We start from the raw sequence: 20,292 nt of genomic DNA, 5'->3' as shown, positions 1-20,292 counted from the left end.
ATATAATTATAATTTATAATTATAAATATATATTATATTAGTAAGGGCCATATATAGAAATATGTATAACGCTTTCCTGTTCCATCATGAGTGTGCTCCTTAGTACAAGCAAGGTCCATAAAGATATGTTTTGGAGAGTTTGATTTAGAGGAACTTCAGTAACCACATGTTATCACCAGCGTCATTCAAGTACCCGCCCATAATCTCGCGCCTGCGCAATACAATCACCGTCGCTCGCAATTTGAACTGTGCTCAGTCCCGCGATACTGCCACTGGGCATGCGCGAGACTTCAGGAGCACTGAGTAACAGCAGAGCGGCAGCATCATCTGTCAATCAACACTGGGGGAAGGCGAACAGCGGCAGGAGGAGGAATATCGGACGCAATACAGCCCGTCCTTGTGACCAGAAAACCTCATTAGCATACCAAAAGGTAAGATTTTATAAAGTGTTTATTTAGGTCTGAAAAGGAGGCCAGTAGCAAGATGAAACTTTCTAGAATGCAGCCCAGGAGCTGCAGAAGGGGATTCTTTCAGTTTAATAGTGAAATTTCAGGTGACGGGTTTCCTTTAACCCTGTTGAACATCTTTGAGATAATGGAGAACACCACTTTTGAGCCAGACCTTCTTGTGCTTCATCATCGTCTGACCACACAAATGCTCTTTTAGCTGATTAGACACTAAATTCTCACAGACACAAAATAAAGATGAACACATCAATCTTTGAAGCATCGACTTTGAGTCGAATTTCCAGAAATTCACAGGTTTCCGTGAATTCAAACATTTTGTGATTGGATTTGCGAGTGTCAAGAAGCATGTTATGAATTTTAATTTTTCTCTATAATTGACCAAGAGCTAATAATATACTCAATCTCCACATGGAACTTCCCCCTTCTTTTTTTAATCAAGGAAACATCCAAGAACTTTTATGGTTAACATCTGTGAGACCAATCTTAGCCTGAAGCACATGAATGTGGAAACGGGCAAATTTACAACCAGGTTCTGATAAGGACCACGTGAACAGAAGGCTAGAGAATTTAAATCCCTTTGTTTCATCTTATAGAAACTATCATTTGACATTTTATGAAAAGCGTTGATATAAAAAAGGTATGAAAGTTATATTCTTGAAATCATAAAGTGGCAAACTCAAAACACTGCTTTGCTGGGCAATGGCAAGAATCCCAGGAAATGGATATCAGCCAGATAAATGATACTAGCCATGTCATATTTCCTATCTATGAGCAGGTAAAATCATGATAGCAAAAATAACAGTAATATCTCCCACCTAATTCCTTCAGGAGTCTAGGTATCTTGGAAGCTGAAATTTCACAACTTTCTGGAGGTCTGAGCATACACCACAAACAGCCCTCACATGAGGTCATGAAGAGGATGGTAACATGAGATAATAAAAGTCAATCACCACATTTTAGCCTTTGTCAGACCTTGGAGGTACAGCCACCTGTGCTGTGGTACTGTTTCTTTTCTAAGGAGCCCCTCTCTCCTCTAAGCTTGGTAGCCATTACTGCGACATGAGTTACTAAGTTTCTTTCGTTATTCCTTTTAATTTTGCATAATTGTCTATATTGTATTGTTTTGTCCCCCTTTGTAACATCTATTGTATATTTTTGTAAACACTGCCTATTTTTTCAGATTGAATATATAAAATATAATAGCTTCAGACCTCTAGCTATATAAACTGAAAACCTAAAGAAGCCATATGCCGTCTTTAACAGGTGTCCAATTGGCCCTTATAATCAATTGCTGGAGGACTAGCCAGATAGTCACAGACATACCAAAACACACCCCCCCCACCCTAGACAGTAACAACAGTCAGACAAAAACCCTTGTTGCCTCCCTCCAGGGTCTGATGTCCACACCAAGTGGGGCGGAGCCAGGTGGTTGGCCCCACCTACCGAGGAGTTCACAGGCCTGGAGGCGGGAAAAGAGTCAGTTTAGTCTTGGAGGTGAAAGTGAGAGGAGTAAAGACTTCAGGTGTCTGCTTAGGAGCCCAGGCACTGATAGCAAGGTTGGCAGACGGTGGTGGCCGTCTGCAGGAGTTGGTGGAACTCCGCAGAGCCGTAAGGACCGGGGTCGGGCGTCGGCCCGCCGGTAGCGGACCGGGGAACGGAGTGAAGCTAAGCACACAGGCAGGGCCATCGGACCCCGACCAGGCTTGGAGCCACCGTCAATAGTCAAATCCGAATGTGACAGGAACCCCAGGGATTTCCTAACAACCAAGTCCCGATTGAAGGCAACCGTCCACCCAGAGAGGATATACAGCCACTGCCGCAGGCTAGAGATCCAAGGGCCAGCGCCTGCGGGCAAAACGGGCTCCTACGGCATCTATACGCCGGGGAGCGGACTACCGGTGGGCAACCACAGGAGTCAGAACATTCTAAAGGTGCAGGGAAAGACAGCCACCATCAGCCGTCCGGGGAGAGCACAACAACAACACTGCAGCCAGCTGCGAGACCCGTTCAGCCAGCCGTTTGGTTTACCGGAGGCTTGGTGCATCTGTTGCTGAGTGAGTACACCAGTGCCATCTGGCACCACGCCGCGCTGTCCCTGCAACCCTGCACCTCACCAACCCTGCCTCCCCGTCACACCACCGGGCCCGGGGACCACCAACCCCTACCCACGGAGGGGGAAAACAACATCCCAGCTGCTCCCTACCATCGCTCCCGGGATCCCCGTCACCAGCAGCGGTGGTGCCCATCTTCACCACAACCCATAGGTGGCGTCACGGACTAAATCCCAAAACAGACCACCCCCTTTTCACTCACGGGCGAGGAGCGCCGCTCGAGTGCCCGGATCCAGCCCACCGCTCGAGCCACCAAGCAGCAGCAGCAGCGCCGGACCCGAGCGTTAGCGAGCGCAGCGCCCCGCCGCCCACGACAGAGGCAGCTGCTAATCTTTCTTTTGTTATTCTGGAACTTCACAGTGACCATACTAGGATATATACAGTACAGACTAAAAGTTTGGACACACCTTCTCATTCAAAGAGTTTTCTTTATTTTCATGACTCTGAAAATTGTAGATTCACATTGAAGGCATCAAAACTATGAATTAACACATGTGGCATGAAATACTTAACAAAAAAGTGTGAAACAACTGAAAATATGTCTTATATTCTAGGTTCTTCAAAGTAGCCACCTTTGGGTTTGATTACTGCTTTGCACACTCTTGGCATCCTCTTGATGAGCTTCAAGAGGTAGTCATCGGAAATGGTTTTCACTTCACAGGTGTGCCCTGACAGGTTTAATAAGTGGGATTTCTTGCCTTATAAATGGGGTTGGGACCATCAGTTGTGTTATGCAGACGTCTGGTGAATACACAGCTGATAGTCCTACTGAATAGACTGTTAGAATTTGTATTATGGCTAGAAAAAAGCAGCTAGGTAAAGAAAAATGAGAGGCCATCATTACTTTAAGATATGAAGATCAGTCAGTCCGAAAAATTGGGAAAACTTTGAAAGTGTCCCTAATTGCAGTAGCAAAAACCATCAAAAGCTACAAAGAAACTGGCTCACATGAGAACCGCCCCAGGAAAAGAAGACCAAGAGTCACCTCTGCTGCGGAGGATAAGTTTACCCGAGTCACTAGCCTCAGAAATCGCAAGTTAACAGCAGCTCAGATTAGAGACCAGGTCAATGTCACACAGGGTTCTAGCAGCAGACACATCTCTAGAACAACTGTTAAGAGGAGACTTTGTGCAGCAGGCCCTCATGGTAAAATAGCTGCTAGGAAACCACTGCTAAGGACAGGCAACTGCATGGACTCTACATGCCTGGTTCCCACTGTGAAGCATGAAGCAGGAGGTGTGATGGTGTGGGGGTGCTTTGCTGGTGACACTGTTGGGAATTTATTCAAAATTGAAGGCATACTGAACCAGCATGCCTACCACAGCATGTTATTCCATCCGGTTTGCGTTTAGTTGGACCATCATTTATTTTTCAACAGGACAATGACTCTAAACACACCTCAGGCTGTGTAAGGGCTATTTGACTAAGAAGGAGAGTGATGAGGGCTACGCCAGATGACCTGGGCTCCACAATCACCAGACCTGAACCCAATCAAGATGGTTTGGGGTGAGCTGGACCGCAGAGTGAAGGCAAAAGGGCCAATAAGTGCAATGCATCTCTGGGAACTCCTTCAGGACTGTTGGAAGACCATTTCCGGTGGCTACCTCTTGAACTCATCAAGAGAATGCCAAGAGTGTGCAAATCAGTAATCAAAGCAAAAGGTGGCTACTTTGAAGAACCTAGAATACAAGACATATTTTCAGTTATTTCACACTTTTTTGTTAAGTATTTCATTCCACATGTGTTAATTCATAGTATTGATGCCTTCAATGTGAATCTACGATTTTCAAAGTCATGAAAATAAAGAAAACTCTTTAAATGAGAAGGTGTGTCCAAACGTTTGGTCTGCTCTGTATATATATATATATATATATATATATATATATATATATATTCTATGAGTTGGAATTCATTGTATGTATATCATACGCTCACTGTGAGGTTCCCAATAATCGGCCTAATTGGGGAGACATGGCCTCTGCTATTAATCATTGGTCAATTGCATAATGGTCCTGATGATAGGTAGAAGCAAAGGGCTGTCAGTGACAAGTTGATGGCAGCGGTGGAATGTCTGTCTGTGTGGCTCCCCTAGCTGTTCATGACAGTGAGGATCAGACAAATTAAAATAAGACATGGTGCCATTTTAAGCACTGCAGAAGAATCAGTATCAGTAAGTAAGCTAATGGCATCAGTCATGTCTGCGTAGGCTCCAGTATAATGCTCTGGAACTATCATATCACATAGTCTGCCAATCAAGGGGGCTATCAATATAAAAGAAAGATCGCAGCAAACCAAGTAGCATCATATTATGCTTGTACAGCATAGTGATAGGGGGACGGAGTGCACAGCTCAGTACACATAGAGGTAAAAAAAGGCCTAATCTGATTGTGGTTTATTGCTGCAGTGCTCAAGCATGAAAATGGGAGTGCTAGTCTAAAGGGTACTTTACACGCTGCAATATCGGTACCGATATCGCTAGTGAGCGTACCCGCCCACGTCGGTTGTGCGTCACGGGCAAATCACTGTCCGTGGCGCACAACATTGCTAACACCCATCACACGGACTTACCTTTCCTGCAATGTTGCTTTGGTCGGCGATCCGCCTCCTTTCCAAGGGGGCGGTTCGTGCGGCATCACAGCAACGTCACACGGTAGCCATCCAATAGCAGAGGAGGGGCGGAGATGAGCGGCCGGAACATGCCGCCCGCCTCCTTCCTTCCTCATTGCCGGTGGACGCAGGTAAGGAGATGTTCGTCATTCCTGCGGTGTCACACACAGCGATGTGTGCTGCCACAGGAATGACGAACAACATTGTACCTGCAGCAACAACGATATTTGGGAAAGGAGCGACGTGTCAATGAGCAACGATTTTTCACGTTTTTGCATACATTGATCGTCGCTCCTTGGTGTCACACACTGCGATGTCGCTAACTGCGCAGGATGTGCATCACTAACAACGCGACCCCGACGATATATCGTTAGCGATGTTGCAACGTGTAAAGCACCCTTAAGTCTGTGAATACTAATCCTAAACTTCAAGTGATATATGGGGAAGTGTTTACATGTATAATCACACAGTTTGATTGATTAAATTAATTGGTGTGGCTGACAATAAGACCAATATTTAAAGAAGTTGTCTGGCCAAAAAATATTTTTTTTCTTGAAGCTAATCTAATATTTTTTTGTTTCTAACTTTTGTTCCTCTTGAATTTTCACTTTTTTCTCTGCAGCCACTTTATTTACCTGCAGCTCAGGCAAACATGAAGTTTGACTGCCAAACTTCACAGTCACAGCTAGCCTGCCCTCACTGTCCAGCCCCGTCCTCTGCCCACCCTCTGCATACTCATTGGCTGTCAGTTTTCTGCCCCAGCACCTGATAAATAAATGAACACTAAGTAATGAAAATTATATATAGCCCCTAATGTGAGTCGATAGTAAATATATACACACTTACACATATACTCACACACACATACACCCACCCACACACACCTAGACTTATATAATATAATCCCCCTTCATGTACTCTCTTCTCTCCCACTGTGCTGTCTCCTCTGCCCCCCCGCACACCCCCACTCTGTCTCTCACCTATGCACTCTCTTCTCTCCCCCTGCACTCTCTTGTCTGCCCCCCCGCACTGTCTCTCACCCATGCTCTGTCTTCTTCTCCTCCGTGCTGTGATGAGTGCAGAGCCCATACAGTTGAGTGATGTATAGCTCAATGCTGCTCACCGCTAGTGTCAGGTGACTTCCCTGGTCTCTGTTTCCGACTGTATTCAAAAGCCAGGAACGCCAGAGGTTGCATTCATCACATAGTGGAGAGAGACAGCATATTGGGGAAGGCGGAGACAGTTACTCAGGCCCTGTACATCATAAAGAGCTGAGGACATCGTCGGGCAAACAGTGCTGATGGTGTCTTCAACAGAGAGGCCTCCCCCAGTTTGTCCTGGGCCCTGGCACATACAGGGCACAGATAGCAGTGCAGAGGGTCAGGGGAGAGTACAGAATGCGGGGACGGGGCGGGGGAGGATGAGAGGGGCGGGGGATGCATCGCACTGTACCTGATCGACACCAGGGCGCAAACTTGACGTCGTCTGTGATGCCTGTCAACAATGTCCTGCCCCTTTCATCGTAAAATCACAGGAAGCAGCAAAATCATGGCAGGAGCGGTCACAGCGGCCGCTCTGAGCCAGGTGAGAGGGGCTGACAGCAGGGTGGGTAAGTAGTTGTTATCTAGCTACCTGCCGCTATTGTAGCCCAATAGTGAAATAATAAAAAAATAAGTAAAATAAGCCTTTAATCCTCTGAGCATATTTTTTTCTCTCTTGAGCAATCACTACCTTTTTAGTAATATGATTTGCAATTAATTTCTTTGTCCCAAATTTAATTTTGGGGGAAAATTTGGAAAGCCGGTCAAATTCAAATTTCAAACAATCCGTTCATCTCTAACTTTAAAAACTTGTGGAACAACTTGATCAGAATGTTATAGCTTCAAATTGAGAACCAACTTGAATATCACATTCATCACAATTTACTTAGTTTTACATTAAATTGATGCCAGTTCTGTTGCCAGTGTAAGTCTTTGAAATACAAAATTAAGGTTGGAATCCCCATTGTGGAGCGTAACTGATGTTAGTGATCACTGCAGAGCATTACATCATGCATTGGCCTTACATAGGTAACAAGAGGTAAAAATAAATACATTTTCATTTCATTTTGCATTTGTGGTGACTTAAAGAAGAGCAAGTTATAGTTGTCTATATATCATAGATGAAAGTCACAAATTTCATTCTATTCAAATATATAATAGAATTAATAATGCCAACTCTTAAATCAAGAATGTCAGGTACGATCTTAAGTTATAAATTCAAATACCGTATTTTTTGGACTATAAGATGCACCGGACCATAAGACGCACCCTGGTTTTTAGAGATGAGCCACCCGCTAGTGTTTGAGTTCGGTTCGTCGAATGACGGGTGTGTTCGTCGAATGTTCGACAAACATTTGTCGAACACCGTTGAACCCCATTGAAAACAATGGCAGGCAAACACAAACACATACAAACACATAGAAAGTGTGGCACCCCTGAGGCTAACGTCGCTACAGAGATATTGCACCTCAGCCAGAGGTGTGATGTCCCATCCTGGGTAAGAATAAGGTCATATGCCGGTCCACAGACTAAACTTGCACACACCAATTGGTAGGCCATAGATGTATTCATGGGGCCATAAGTCCCATTTCTGGTCCCAATAGTGTGGGTGGGGCCTAGTCAGTGGGTGTGTGGGAGGAGTCAGAAAGTGTGAGTAGACAAGGTAACCAGGAAGTTCAAGTCTAGTCAGCCTGTCAGACAGTCTGTGAGAGGGAGGAGGAGAGGGAGGTAGTTAGCTCAGGAGAGTGAAGGAGAGAGAGTAACAGAGGGAAGTTCCTGGTGGAGATCCTGGGATCTAGTTAGGCCCAGGTGACACCTAAAGAAAGAAAGAAATGATTTCAGGGCCACGGAAGGGCATATTGGCTCGTGGCCTGTTCCACTGGAAGATCGGATGGAGGGATCTCGTTGCATTTGGGGACGGGCCCCAGACAGAGGGAAGAAAGACAATTCCTCAAAAAGTAACACTGAAGGCCGAGGGTGGTTGCAAGCGCCCAGGGTCACAACCCACCACAGATACCCGGTGAAGGGAGCAAGATACAATTACGGTTAGCCCCCTTTGTACAGGCCCTGTGGTGGAGGCCGAGACCAGTTCAGCTAATAGAGTCAAGGCTAAGAAGTCAGTCAGGAAAAAGACACAGGAGGGGTGCACCGGTATTGACCTCTGAACTACCCGGGATCGGTGGCAGCCCCTCACAGTGGATCCTGGCACGCAGTGGGCAACCGGTTCACGGCCGAATTGAACAGAACAGTGAGTAAAACATCTAAATTGCAAGCCCTGTGTTGTCTGCTTTATCCTACACTGCATCCAGAAACACCATAGACTTTACCAAGCACTAAAGGTTGCCCCGGGGTATCCGCTCTACCTGTGGAGAGCAAGAAACACCTTAGCTGCCATAACATCAGCCCCGGAGGTCCCTTCCAGCAGCTGCGGCTCCATAGCTGCAAATTACCACAGGTGGCGTCACAAATCTTTCATAAACTTTATTATAATCATCACCCCCAATACCGCCACATTAATTGACTCCACAAGGGTCATGTAATCGGGCCCCGCCACCGCTAACTACCCTGGACTAATCCGGCCTGACACCGAGTCACCTAAGGCCCTGGGGTGGGCGAGTCAAAAACACCTTCTAAGGTGTCCAAAAGGTGACAAACAACTCAGAAGACACAACAAACACATGGAAAAGTGACAAGTACATATACTCATGCTGAAAGAAAAGAGCTGGACGAATAAAAGGAGGAGAAGACACAGATATAGGCATGTCATGCCCTTCTAAAATCATGTAAAACACAGCAAGGGGACTCCAGCAAGAGTCTCCATTTTTTTAAAAAAATTTGGCCACAGACACTACTTAAGTGGCATCAATTGTCCCACAGTAGCAAACTTAAAATGTTGATTTGCATGAAACACAATCAAAAATACACAAGCCTTTACTCTCCCCAGGATGACACAGGGTAGAAAAGTCCTTGCGGATCCATGGCTTGTTCATCTTGATAAACGTTAGTATGTCCACATTGTCACTGGACAGACGCGTGCGCTTATCTGTCAGCACACCCCCAGCAGCACTGAACACACATTCCAAGAGAATGCTGGCTGCAGGACACAACAAGATCTCCAAGGCATAAGTGGCAAGCTCAGGCAATTTGTCCAGATTGGAATTCCAAAATGAGCAAGGCTACAGTTGCACAGTCATGGCATCGATATTCACTTGGAGATACTTCTGTATCATCCTCTCCAGGCATTGACTATGTGTCAGACTTTTTGTGTCTTGTGGCCTTGCAAAGGATGGTCTAAAAAATTCATGAAACTATTCCATAAAATTGCTGTTACCACCAGATACGGTGTTGCTGGTACGGCTTGAGTGATGATGACTCGACAGTCCCATGGTTCGCAAGTTAGAACTGTGAGATTCACTCTGTGCACCACTGGTGTTTAGTGGAAAAGCCAATATCATATTGTGTAACAGCTTCTGCTGATACTCCTGCATACGTGCGTCCCTTTCTATGGCAGGAATTATTTCAGCAAATTTTGACTTGTACCGGGGATCTAAGAGTGTGGCAACCCAGTAGTCAGCAATACTTCGAATTCTGACAATCCTAGGGTCATGTTGTAGGTAGTGCAGCAAGAAGGCGCTCATGTGTCTTGCGCATCCAGGAGGACCAAGTCCTTGCTGTGTTGGTGGTGGCAAGGTGAGAATCGTGCTTCCTTCCTCTGCCCTCTCCCCCCAACCTCGCACAACAGAAATGTGATCAAGGTCTCCCTCATCTGCTGAGTCTTCCATGCCCAGTATCAGTTTTCCAAAATCTACTGAACAAGAAATGCCAGGTTCATATCCAAAATATAACAGCAGCAAACGGCTACAATACTGGTGTTGTGTGTACGGACATAACATTTGATTATAAGAACAGGTGTGCAAAAAAACTGCAGATTGTGACACACACACTTTAACAGTTGAACAGCTAAATTTCTGAATATTTTTAAATTCTCTTTTCTAACGCAATTTTTTCTTACTGAAAAAAAAGGACTGAACAAATAAGCTAGGTACATAGCATGCCTCAAAAATCACTGTAGAAAAATGTTGCCGTATTGGTGTGGAGTACATTGAAGTCGAACTAGACTAATGTAACAGATATGCAAAATCTCAGTAGTTTATGAGATACATCGATTGTGTGGCAGATACAAAACTAGATTTTTTTTCATTCAATATTTGGATTCCTACTCTATATACAATGAAAGTAGTGTATAATTGAAGTGCATCACTAGCAGTACAGTAAAATCATGATGATCAATTGTTGCTACCTCTACTGTCTCTCCAAAAAAAAATCTGGATATTTACAGAGATTAAACAAAAGGTAGATGAACAAAGTATTATCTTAACACTCAGACACAGGGCTTGTGTCCAACTGGGTCTGAAAGAGGTATTCTTAAGCAGCTCCCAGCTCTGTAGTCTCCTTACTTCTTGGTTGCTGTGGGCTAGTACTCCTCAATGAGTGTGTATTCTGATCAGATTCCTTCTGCTACAGCCATTGTGATGTAGTGTACACTGTCATCACTAAATATACACACAGAGATAATAGGAATTTAAGAGCTATTATTTTGAGAAATTCCTGGAAATTGTCATTACTGGGGCTAAGGATTATAATTATGTAGAATGGTCAGGAACTGAGAGGAAGTGAGAGGGATGCGAGTAGTTAGAAATCATTGGGTTAAAGAGAGCTGTCTTGGATCTTAGGACTTAACTCCTCTCCTGGAATGTAATCACTGCACATACTTGGCCAGGCTGTGGTGATCGATTTCCTTGGACACAGGTTATACACTTGTAAAACTGCTCCCATATCAGGAGAAAGACAGCAGATAGAAAAAGCAAATCAATTTCAAACTTTCTCATTTTCACACTAACGTAATTTTATAATTTGAGATTACCCCTCTTGAAGATCTAGGAACATGATGTAACTGAGACAAACAAGGTATTTCTAAAACCTTACATAGAGCACAGCAAGGGGGTGGCATATATAGGGAAAATGATACTTTTTAATTGTTTTCCACTCCATTTATTGTGAAATGGGATAAAATAATGCCAAGGCCTAATATCGAGCTCCATACAAGAAGTATACGTACAGGAATGAGCTATAAGTGATCACCAAAAATATAGTCAATAAGGGGCTATTCATCAACTGATATGAATTTACAAGAAAATAATTTGAGGGTGATGAATGTTTCCTTTTAGAAGAGCAGATTGAAAATCGGATCCATTATGTACATCTTTAATAATAAGTCTGGCTCAACACATATAAGGTAAAAAAAGACTGTATCATCAAAGATCGAAGGCTTTCTTTCATTTTTGAATTGATGGAGACAGGTTCTATTCACAGGCAACCTACTAATTCAATTTACTGCTCACAAAAGTAAGCAATTAATATTTTTTAAAAAGTAGAGTTTATAATAAATTTACTACTATATGTGCTTTTTAGGCGTTCTCTTAATTCAAGAAAACTATATTATATCACATACATCAAAGTCTTTATACAAGAAAACTAGCAGAGTCCCAAGCAGCTTGCCAAAATGGGCTTTGTTGGGAAGTTTGCAGGTGGGGCTGGGTATGGCTACACCCATCCATTAAAATCAAGGAAACTAGCAACATTGCTTAGGTAAGAAATGTTACTTCAGTCCCTGATGGGAGAAGTATTTTTGGTGGGGTGCATGGAGGAGCAAAACCCTGGTACGATACAACTAAATTCATTAAGTGGTATGCATTTCTTTATCTTTTTTCCTGAATGCTGTTCATTAAGACTGGTATAAAAAAACAAAAAATTCTTATCAGCCACTCCACCACAATTTGCAATTCCTGCTATAGAGAAAGGGATACATGGATCAGAGTCCAGCTGGTCACCAGAAGAAACAATCCAAAAAAATCCACGAAAAATCCAACAATTCCAAACGATAAAAAATTCCAAAACTTTATTTCACATTTTAAATTCCATGGTTAGGACTCCATTAAAAAAGAAATGGATGACACATTTTGGATCCAACAGATCCTTATTCATATAGAGATATGAATAAGGATCTGTTGGATCCAAAACACATTATCTGTTTCTATTTTAATGGAGTCCTAACCATGGAATTTTGGAATTTTAAAATGTGAAATAAAGTTTTGGAATTTTTTATCATTTGGAATTGCTGGATGTTTCTTTTTTTTTTTTAATAAAAAATGGCAGTCTTAATGAATTGGATTCTTCATGTTATATAATGATTGAAAAATAATGTTTCAAAATAACAGAAATGCTGTACTTTGTTGGAAGTAGTTTTTCTCCTTCAAATCTCAAAAAAAAGGATAGGCATTTTTATTGGTATAGTTACCAGGGACCAGGAAACAGGAATGCATCCCCACACACATGAAAGGAAGCACCAGATGAGCGCAGTCATGATATGACCCTTATTAATCAACTTCAGGAAGTTACAGAATGTGATGTGTTTAGCTGTGAATTTTCAGTAGCAAGTATAAACCTCCTATAAATAATGTCAGTCAATGAAAGCCATCTAAAACTCTTAGTATACTGAAAAAATATCACTATACATGAATCTTCATTGTATGTTCTTGACTAAACAGATATTCTTCTTACCTGTATGGCTTCGTATGTGAACTCTGAGTGTCCCATTGCTTGCAAACTTCTGGCCACAATATGGGCAAATCTTCTCTTTTTCTCCAGTATGAGTCTAAGGGACAATTATATACGATTAGAAAAGTACTAATAAACAAACGTGCCTATAAAAGTGATTTGTCTAATATTAGGCATCTCTATTTTTTTATTACTATTACATTTTAACATTATTTTTTGCTTTCTTTTAACTTTGTTAGATTTTATATGTTATGCAAAAAATATTTAATACTATCCAGTGCAAAGTATGAGGAATCCAAATATTATGGTAGGTTATTTTTCACAAAATGGCATAGAGCAGGATAGGGCACACAGAGGCTGGTGTATAATATTTCATAGTTTATGTACATGATTTACTTTCGGAAATCCAATGATAAACTGACGCATCGAGGTAAGCTGCTACTGACAACTGCAAGTTTGGGCAGATCACAATGCTGCGCCACGTGGTAGGATTGACACCTTACCCAAGAATGGTGTAGAAAATTGGTTTTATAGAATTATATTGCAAAATTATAACATTAGCTCCTTATAGCTTACTACATCTGGATTACGAAGAACTTGAGCACAACTTGTCAATGATAAACACTTGATTGCTAAGAGCCAAATTAACTAAGTAATTTTCCTGGGAAACAAATTAACGTAAAATGTAATATTACAAAGTGGTAGGACATGCAGTGATAACATACACTTTATTTAAATTAGCTTTCAACTTAAAATGTAAAAATTATCGTAGAGATTACTCACAAATTGGGGCAGGAAGTCAACATTTGCTAATTGTATTATTTTTACAGTGCATACAAAGATACAGATTTGGCAAAGTTTATTCTCATCTAGCTAAAACAGCACAGGGATATCGTGGCACGAAAAGGTCTAATTTGACATTTAATGTGACATCAGTCAATGGCTTGTGCAATGTTAAGTTATCTTAATTCTTTTAAAGAACTCCCATTTTTTCCACAAATCTGCCCTAAATATTTATGTGATGTAGTGTAAGTGTGGCGCCCTGGACTTGCCAGGTCGTCACAGGTAACACACACACACACCCACCCCCACTAGACAGTAACATTAGCCAACACAAAATCCTTGTTGCCTCCCTCTAGGGCCTGATGTCTACACCAGGTGGGGTGGAGCCAAGCGGTTGGCCCCACCCACCGAGGAGTTCACAGGCCTGGGGGCGGGAAAAGGAGCAGTGAAGTTGAGGAGGTTGAAGTGAGAGGAGGGTGTCTAGGTTTGTGGCCCAAGCACTGACAGCAAGGTTGGCAGACGGTGGTGGCCGTCTGCAGGAGTGGTGAATCAACGCGGAACCGTAGGACCGGGGTCGGGCGGTGGCCCGCTGGTACCGACCGGGGAGAGAAGTGAAGCCAGCCCACACAGGCAGGGCCATCGGACCCCGACTAGGCTTGGAGTCGCCATCAACAGTCAAATCTGAGTGTGACAGGAACCCCAGGGGTTTTCTAACAGCCAAAGACCCGTTAGAAGGCAACTGTCCGCACCATGAGGGTATACAGCTACCGCCTAAGGCTAGAGACCCAAGGGCCAGCGCCTGCGGGCAAACGGGCTTCTCCGACATTCATACACCGGGGAGCGGACTACCGTTGGGGATCCATCGTAGTCAAAACAGTACACAAAGGTGCAGGGAAAGACAGCTGCCATCACCTGTCCGGGGAGAGACACTGCAGCCGGCTGCGGGACCCGTCCATCCAGCTGTTTGGTTTACCGAGGACTTTGTGCATCTCTTACTGAGTGAGTACACCTGTGCCATCCGGCACCGCACCGCGCTGTCCCTGCAACCCTGCACCTCACCAACCCTACCTCCCCGTCACACCATCGGGCCCCGGGACCACCAACCCCTACCCACGGAGGGGGAAAACAACATCCCAGCTGCTCCCTACCATCGCTCCCGGGATCCCCGTCCCCAACAGCAGTGGTGCCCATCTTCACCTTAACCCGTGGGTGGTGTCACGGACTAAATCCCCCAAACCAACCACCCTTTTCACTCACGGGCGAGGAGCGCCGCTCGAGTCCCTGGATCCGGCCCACCGCTCGAGCCACCGAGCAGCAGCCGCAGCAGCTCCGGACCCGAGTATTAGCGAGCGCAGCAGCGGCGTCCTCCCCGCCCGTGACAACTTGGCGTCACAAACAGGATTGGACCCATCTACTTACCAATAGAAGTGCGCCTTGTGATCCCTGGTGGCGGCGTCCGGCCGAAAAATTTGAAGCGCCGCCATCTTTGGCGCGAAAATCTCCCGCTCGAGCATCTTCTCCGAGCAGGGAAGGCGCGAAAGCGAAGCCCCGCCCCCAACAAGTGGAAGTGCTGAAGAGAACCAAGGGGGGATGTGTGTGTGTCTGCCTGATGTAGCCGAGGGCATAAAAAGCGGGGACGCCAGGACTCTACAACATATCCGGTTCCTGGAAGTCTGCCATCAAGCATGTCTGTTCCGTCCGGTGATGCCGAAATTCCCGAGCCCACGCCAGGAACGGTGGCGTGGGTGGAAGCCCGGACCGCACAAATGTGCTGCCGCCTTCAAATCCAGGTCCGGTTCTTGATGGAGCGCTGGGTGGCCGAGATAGAGGAAGTGGCGGCGGCCGTGCGGAGACGTGAGGTGGAGGCAGTGTTGGAGGAGCGTGTAAGCGACCCACGCCCCTGTGTCCGAGAAGGACCGGCCGCTGCGGCTGAGGGGCCCGGCCTGCACCCGCTCACCCTCCTGCCTCCCCCGCCATCCGTACCGGTTGCTGTTGCCCCTCCGCTCGGACCGCTACCCCCAACACCGGTAGCGGAATCAAACCCGTCCGCCCTAGAGGACCGACCTGGGGGCGTTGTCTGTGAACGGCCCGTATCCCTCCCGCTGCCATGGAAGATACCGCGGGAGGTGTCCGTCCGCGACAAGTAGCCATCGGCCCCGGAAGTGACCGCACCCGAGACCGTCCCGGCCCCGGTAGTCCGCCCGGCCGTGGAGGAACCGACCGCTGCGGGCCCAAAGGCCCAACCGGTGATGCCAGCTATCCCTGAGTCCCACGCCTTGGCTGAGGCTGCACCGGGCCGCCACTGCAAAGCCGCAGTACAGGCCATGTCACCGCAGGACCCCTACAAGAAACTACCGGTTGTGGCCGGTGTGGGCCCGGTCCAGCGGGGCCCGACCCGGGCGCAGGGGTCTGCCAACGCCCCTTATTGGGACAGGGAACCAAACCAGTTTGGCCGAGAGATTGCCGCCAGGGAGCAGCAGAGGGCCGAAGTGATGGCGCGAGTGATTAGGGAGAAGGATGCACTCCGCCATGACACCTTTCGGGTGCGGGGCCCGGTGTATGAAGGCCAAGTCCAGCAGTTTGACACGCGGAGGGGGTTTGGTTTCATCTACGAGCCGGGCCTGGAGGCCGAAGTGTTTGTAGCCCGCCGCGATGTCAACTCACGCCTTCCCACGGGCCATCCAGGTCGCGACCTATTGCCTGGTGACCTGGTAACTTACACCCGTCACTGCGGGGAGAGGGGCTGTTTCGCCCTAGATGTTAAGCAAAGGAAGAGCCGCGGTGTGCAGATGCGGCTCCAGCCCCCTCCTCCACCGAGCCGTACGTCGGATATCGAGCTGGAGGAGGTCCTGGATGAGTGCGACCTCAAATAGTGGCAGCGGTTCTCCGTTGCAACCAAGTTGTCCCCATTGGGACCCTCAGCACTGTGAATGACAATAATCATCCAAAAGATTATCTGATTATCTACGTGATTATCCCGGCCGTTGCCAGCAAGTTGTCCCCGAAGGGACTCTGTGTGTTTTTACCACCCACATGAGAAACTGCTCATGGACATGGCCGAGAACTGGCAGGCCACCCACAAACTGGTGGGCTTGTAAATAGTATTGTGGGATGTAAACCGTTGCCGCCTCCGGAGAGGCAGATTGGAGGAAGAGCCCGCAGCAGAGCAGGCTGGGGCCCGGCCACCACCAGGATCGGTGGCCACCCTCCGGGGGTCAGGGGTCCCCCTTGGATGTGGGGTCCCCTGAAGTGACAGTCGGGTGCGAGTTACCGTACCCGTTCCCGCTCGGGCAGCCTGAACCTGGACTGGGGTCAAGGGGTGCTGCCCACTTCTTAGGGGCAGCATCAGGGCTAGGTTGCTTGGGTGGGAGAGCGGAAGACATCCGTCCGTCCGTCATTATTAAACATGTTTTTATGTGTAACGTTTGAAGTGACCTAACAAAAATGCTTATGTTTGATATGTTGACATGTTAATTTATATTTTACAGTTTTGAAAAAAAATAAATAAAACCGGTGATGGACGGGCAGCCCGCGGATGGTCTGCATTTCACCAAGGGGGAATGTGGCGCCCTGGACTAGCCAGGTCGTCACAGGTAACACACACACACCCCCACCCCCACTAGACAGTAACATTGGCCAAACACAAAATCCTTGTTGCCTCCCTCCAGGGCCTGATGTCCACACCAGGTGGGGCGGAGCCAAACGGTTGGCCCCACCCACCAAGGAGTTCACAGGCCTGGGGGCGGGAAAAGGAGCAGTGAAGTTGAGGAGGTTGAAGTGAGAGGAGGGTGTCTAGGTTTGTGGCCCAAGCACTGACAGCAAGGTTGGCAGACGGTGGTGGCCGTCTGCAGGAGTGGTGAATCAACGCGGAACCGTAGGACCGGGATCGGGCGGTGGCCCGCTGGTACCGACCGGAGAGCGAAGTGAAGCCAGCACACACAGGCAGGGCCATCGGACCCCGACTAGGCTTGGAGTTGCCGTCAACAGTCAAATCCGAGTGTGACAGGAACCCCAGGGGTTTCCTAACAGCCAAAGACCCGTTAGAAGGCAACCGTCTGCACCGTGAGGGTATACAGCTACCGCCTAAGGCTAGAGACCCAAGGGCCAGCGCCTGCGGGCAAACGGGCTCCTCCGGCATCCATACATCGGGGAGCGGACTACCGTTGCGGATCTATCGTAGTCAAAACAGTACACAAAGGTGCAGGGAATGACAGCCGCCATCACCTGTCCGGGGAGAGACACTACAGCCGGCTGCGGGACCTGTCCGTCCAGCCGTTTGGTTTACCAAGGACTTTGTGCTGCATCTCTTACTGAGTGAGTACACCTGTGCCATCCGGCACCGCACCGCGCTGTCCCTGCAACCCTGCACCTCACCAACCCTGCCTCCCCGTCACACCATCGGGCCCCGGGACCACCAACCCCTACCCACGGAGGGGGAAAACAACACCCCAGCTGCTGCCTACCATCGCTCCCGGGATCCCCGTCCCTAGCAGCGGTGATGCCCATCTTCACCAAAACCCGTGGGTGGCGTCATGGACTAAATCCCCCAAACCAACCACCCTTTTCACTAATGGGCGAGGAGCGCTGCTCGAGTCCCCGGATCCGGCCCACCGCTCAAGCTACCGAGCAGCAGCCGCAGCAGCGCCGGACCCGAGCGTTAGCGAGCGCAGCAGCGGCGTCCTCCCCGCCCGCGACATAAGCATGTTAAAATATTTACTGATTGCCATCTTCCACAGTTTCCAGCGGTTCACCATTACTCTTCTTTACCACATAACCTCAAATCAGACTAACTGGCTCACAGAAGGGTTTATGTTTGGATTACAAATCACTTTCTCAATTTAAGTTTATGGAGACTCATCCTTAGTCTCATAAACATACATTATTATATACAGTAAACACGGTGTGAGCTGGCAAAGCTGAATAGCGGTTATGTGATAAAGAAGAGGAAAGAAGCAGCACTGTTAAGAATACCTGCCTTGGTCTCTCAGTCGTCCTACTTTGATTGCCAGATTTCCTCCTAGTCTGTCCACTCTGGGGTCGGGCTATTGCACATTTAGATTGCGAGACTATACACAATGGTATCTTGGTGTGTGATTTGAGGACACGTCTCTCACGTATTTCAAGGCCTGGAAGACATAGGACGCTGTTCTTACCAGTAGCCAGGCAAAGTAGGATGCTGCTTTGCCTGGTGTTAGCCAATGGTGTGATTGTGTGCACCCTGCTGTACAGGTGAGCAGGGAATGGCTCCCTGAACATGACTGGGAGGAGTGCATCACCTGATTTTAAGCTGTAGCATTGGGCTGGCTACTTTTAACCAGCTCCTTACCCAGTCCAATGCTGTTTTACAGCTCCCTTGTGCGGTGTGTGGTGAGTGGTTTCTGGTAATCCTCCAGTTTCTTCTCAGCATTTGGGATTTCTGGTTCCTCATCCATGGCTATATCACAGGTTTTACCTTTGTTACTTTTATTTTTATTTGGTACTGCACTGCTGTTTTTTTATTTCTTCCTGTTATGTGACTCTGACACTGTTCGCATCACCAGATGCCAGCTACCCTGTGACAGCAGTCTGGGAAGGGTTCTGTCAAAGCCCCCCTCTCTTTCGGGAGTGGGTTAAGAATTTTCCAACCTTAAAGACTTGCCTTGCAGTGGTAGCTTGCGCCAAGTGTGTATGTGACTGCGCTATTGCTGATCCAATGTGCGTCTCAACAGGATTGGTCTCCTGGTGTGCATAACAAGCTGTAAACCGGAGATGTTGATAATTTAGTATTTTAATATACTTCACTCCATCACATACATAGTTAGAAAGGATCAGGGAAATAAATAAACAGGAAAAGTAGAGTTATTTTAACTTAATAACCTCTTCACCCGCAGACGATTTTCTATTTTGTTGGGTTTTTTTTTTTTTTTCATTTTTATTCCCCCCCCCCCTTCCATCAACTTTTTTATTTTCTAGTCTACATAGCCATATGAGAGCCTGTTTATTGTGGAACAAGTTGGACTTTTGAACTACACCACTCATTATTTCACATAGTGTACTGGAAAATGGTAAAAAAAATTCCAAGTGCAGCAACGATAAAAAAAAGTGCAATTCCACCTTTTTTTTATATATTTATCACATTCACTATACAGTTAAATTGACCTTAGAATATGATTCTCCAGGTCAGTACGAGAAATGTTTTAACAAAACTGTTGCTTTTGTTGCCATTTTCCCTGTAATGTTTTAAAACTTCTGGATATGTGCCTGTGTGAAAGTTTATATTTTGTGCATGAGCTGACGTTTTTACTGATACTATTTTGGGGAAGATACAATTTTTTTGATCACCTTTTATTGCATTAACTCTGGCATTTTGATTTTTTTTTCCTCATAAAGCCTGCTTTACATGTTACGATTTTGCATACGATATCGTATACGATCGTAACCGCCCCCATCGTATGTGTGGCACGTTCAATTTTGTTCAATGTGCCGCACAAACGATTAACCCCCGTCACACGTACTTACCCGTCCATACGACCTCGATGTGGGCGGCGAACGTCCACTTCCTTGAGTAGGAGGGAAGTTCGGCGTCACATCGAGGTCACAGGGCAGCCGGCCAATAGAAGCGGAGGGGCAGAGATGAGCGGGACGTAAACATCCCGCCCACATCCTTACTTCTGCATTGCTGGCCGG

General features: G+C 46.5%; 1 protein-coding gene across 1 annotated transcript in view; it reads right to left on the bottom strand.

Moving 5' to 3' along the window:
* The window catches only part of PRDM5 (PR/SET domain 5), a 373,869-nt gene that overhangs the window by 149,620 nt on the left and 203,957 nt on the right, over window positions 1-20,292 (bottom strand). The window contains exon 14 of the mRNA XM_075336363.1: window positions 12,847-12,940. Within this exon, the coding sequence (XP_075192478.1) occupies window positions 12,847-12,940 (94 nt within the window). The remainder of the gene's footprint in view (window positions 1-12,846; window positions 12,941-20,292) is intronic.

Source organism: Anomaloglossus baeobatrachus, chromosome 1 (genome assembly GCF_048569485.1).
Source record: "Anomaloglossus baeobatrachus isolate aAnoBae1 chromosome 1, aAnoBae1.hap1, whole genome shotgun sequence".
NCBI classification, from domain to species: Eukaryota; Metazoa; Chordata; class Amphibia; order Anura; family Aromobatidae; genus Anomaloglossus; species Anomaloglossus baeobatrachus.
The sequence above is the reverse complement of the archived record's forward strand: the minus strand, read 5'-3'. Positions and strand labels throughout refer to the sequence as shown.